Here is a 3,409-nt window from a genome sequence, read left to right on the forward strand (position 1 = left end):
ATTCCCTGCAACACACCAGACTCATTTTAAAGGTGTGCTATTTTCTGGAGAGCTTCATTGCCTAGGAGAAACTCCCTGCCTCTTTCTGCCCAAGGCCTGGCCAACACCTCCTACAACTGTGAGACTCCTGAACTCTACGGGGTGTGCAGGGATGGTGGCAGACAAGGGTTGGTTTGGTTTGGGGACTTTTTTTTTTTTTAATAAACAAAACAAACAAAAAGGTTGCTGGAGATATAAAACCATTCCAGATGGCACCATGTCAAAGCAGGTCAAAATCTGTTCTACAATATATCTGCAGCAGGCAGCGCCCTTTGAAAATCACAGGGGCTGAATCCCATCCCAACCTCCTTTTCAGAGGCCCTTGAAGTCATCTTCTCCAAGTCTCTGCCCGAGACTGTGCCAGCTCTRTGGGCTCAGTCCTGACAACCATTTGCCTGACCTGGTCTACCACCTCCCCAGGAAACTCACTTCAGTGCTTTGCTGCCCTGGGATGCTTTTCTTACCTGCTTCTTCCTCTCCAGTTAAGAGAATTGGGTCTCCACACCAGGCTTCRAGCTGATCGTGCCTTGTGCCACTTTGCAAGGGGCATTTCAGAGCAAAGGCAGTCTTGCTGCAACACCGTCCTGGTTCAGAGGCCTGTCGCCCTCACAGAGATGCTGCATCCACATTTACTCTGAGTATCAATGACCATTTGTGTAGGGGGAGGGCACTCTTAAAAATGACTAGCCGGGTCTGTCTTTCATTTACAGGAGCTGTAAAACTGCCACCTGGCCAGTGGCTTTACTGCTGTGGATGATGCTGGTGTCAAAGAAGTTTGGTGCAGGAGCCAGCTGGAGCAGAGCCAGTTTTATATTTAATCTTGCCTATAAATACAAATAAAGGTTCTGTATTTTGAGTGAGTGACAGACACACCATAGACATTATTAAACCTTCCAAAAATAAACCTTTGCCAAAGTGAAGGGAGCCAGATTTTTCCTGGAAAGTATCAGCATGGGGAAGGAGGGAGTGGTAACAGAGCAGCCCCTCTGCTGTGCAGTCTCTGACCAACAGTTCTCTGCGTAACAGAGACAGTTCGTCTCTTCCTGTTGTTTSCTTGTTTTAGCCCCCAAAATGCCTGGGCAGCTCCTCAGAGCAGCTTCATGTCCATTCAACATTAAATCAGTCTTGATGTTCAGCTCCCCAGTGCTCTGGGAGCAAAGCCTCTGCCCTCAGGGCTCAGAAAGATTTAGTGGATGGTGCTGCAATAATCACTGCCCTGTCCACACCCCTTCCACCATCTGCCTGTCCCCTTCGCTGAAGGTGGCCAATCTCTATTCGGGGTGGTGGAATGGGTCGCAAATGCACTCCTGAGACAACTACATTTCACAGCTGCTGTGTTAACTAAAACCACCATTAATTTCAGCTGAAGTGTTAATGCACTTCATGCAGAAACTTCACCCATTCTGTCAGCCTTGGAGGGGTGCTAATCCCTGGCACTGAGCACAGACAACAGTGGTATGCATGTGTGAGTGTCCTGCAGTATTTGGTGGCTTCTCTTTATCTTCTTGCAGAGCTGTACAATGATGCAACAGCTCCAGCCCTTCTTTTCTCCCTTTTCTCCTTCCCCCAAACAGCACTTTTAGCATTCCTTGCTTCATGGAAAAGGTCCAAAATGCACACCCTACAAAACAGCCAAGCAGCAAATTCAAGTATCAGTCTGTATTGCAAATATTTCACGATCACTAAGCTGATTTCAAGATTTTCACGAGTCTCAGTTGCACCACTGCGTAATTCAGGTTTGCAAGACCGCAGGAGAATATGTTAAAGTTAAGGCTCTGTCCACTCCTCTTGGATATAACCTCTGGGCACTGTGTATAAGAGGACAGATTGCCATCATGAAGGTGGCAGGACTTCCACAGACACCGCTTGCCTGTGTTTGAAGCAGCAGTGCCTGCTCCGTCCCCCAGACAYGGCTGTGTCCTCCACCCAGCCCAGTTCAGTTCCCTTTGGTCCCCAGGTGCAGTTTCCCTGGCACAGTTCGATTCTGGGTTCGGTTCCTGGGCATGGCTCCTCCACCTGACACGGCTCGGTCTGGCTCCTGGGCGCAGCTCCTCTGGCCTCATTTGGTTCCCAGTTTGGTTCCTGGGCATGGCTCCTCCACCCGGCCCAGTTTGGTTCTGGGTCTGTTCCCCCAGCCCCGTTCAGGTCCCAGTTTGGCTCCCTTGGCCGGGTTGGTTCGATTCCTGGGTGCAGCTCTCCCTGCCCAGGTCAGTTTGGTTGCCGGGAGCATTTTCGCCAGCCTGGTTCAATTCCAAGTTCGTCCAGGTACAGCTCCTYCGTACTGGTTTGGTTCCTGGATGGCTCCCCTAGCCTGGCCCAGTTCAGGCCTGGGTACAGCTTGGATTTTGGGTCCCAGTTCAGCTCCCCTGCTGTGGTTCAGCTTTCAGCCYAGTGTGGTTCCCAGCTCGGCTGCCCTGGCCCAGCTCGGTTCAATTCCTGGTTCCACTCGGCGCTCGGGCCGGCCCGCTGCAGCTCCTGGTGCAGCTCCCGGCCTGCCTGTCCTGGTGGGCTCCGCTCCCAATTCAGCTCCCTCGGCCCAGTTCAGGTCCCAGCTGGGTTTGGCTCCCCCAGCTTGGCTCAGTRCCCAGCTCAGCTGATGGTTCGGCTCCCTCAGCCCAGTTCGGTTCCTGATTCGGTTCCCCCAGCCCGGTTCGGTCCCTGGTTCAGCTCCCCTGGCCTGGTTTGGACACGTTCAGCTCCCCCAGCCCTGTTCGGGGCCCGGTTCGACTCCCCCAGTCCGGTTCGGCCCCTGGTTCGGCTCCCCCGTCCAGGTTCGGGGCCCGGTTCAACTCCCAGGGCCCGGTTCGGGGCCCGGTTCGGCTCCCCCGGCCCGGTTCGGGGCCCGGTTCGGCTCCCCCGGCCCGGTTCGGCCCCTGGTTCGGCTCCCCAGGCCCGGTTCGGGGCCCGGTTCAACTCCCAGGGCCCGGTTCGGCCCCTGGTTCGGCTCCCCCGTCCAGGTTCGGGGCCCGGTTCAACTCCCAGGGCCCGGTTCGGGGCCCGGTTCAGCTCCCCCAGCCCTGTTCGGGGCCCGGTTCGGCTCCCCCGGCCCGGTTCGGCCCCTGGTTCGGCTCCCCAGGCCCGGTTCGGGGCCCGGTTCGACTCCTCCGGCCCGGTTTGGCCCCTGGTTCGGCTCCCCCGGCATGTTTGGACCCTTTCGGCCCCCCCAAGTCCGTTTCGGGGCCCGGTTCTGCTCCCCCGGCCCGGTTCGGGGCGCGGTTCGACTCCCCCGGCCGGGCTCGGCGCCCAGCCGCGGCGCCGCACTACATTTCCCAGAAGCGCCTGGCGCGGCGGAAGAGGAAGTGACGCGCGCGGGTCAGCGGGGCCGCGCGGGCATGTGGCCGGGCCGGGAGCGCCCCGGGGGCTCGCCCTG

General features: G+C 57.2%; 1 protein-coding gene across 1 annotated transcript in view; it reads left to right on the forward strand.

The window, feature by feature from the left end:
* The first annotated feature begins 3,371 nt into the window (after window positions 1–3,371).
* Window positions 3,372–3,409, forward strand: part of TCOF1 (treacle ribosome biogenesis factor 1) — a 24,851-nt gene continuing 24,813 nt past the window's right edge. Inside the window, exon 1 of the mRNA XM_026063546.1 lies at window positions 3,372–3,381. Coding sequence (XP_025919331.1) covers window positions 3,372–3,381 — 10 coding nt within the window. The remainder of the gene's footprint in view (window positions 3,382–3,409) is intronic.

The sequence above is a fragment of the Apteryx rowi genome, unplaced genomic scaffold (assembly GCF_003343035.1).
Source record: "Apteryx rowi isolate R43461 unplaced genomic scaffold, aptRow1 scaffold_2, whole genome shotgun sequence".
Classification (NCBI taxonomy): domain Eukaryota; kingdom Metazoa; phylum Chordata; class Aves; order Apterygiformes; family Apterygidae; genus Apteryx; species Apteryx rowi.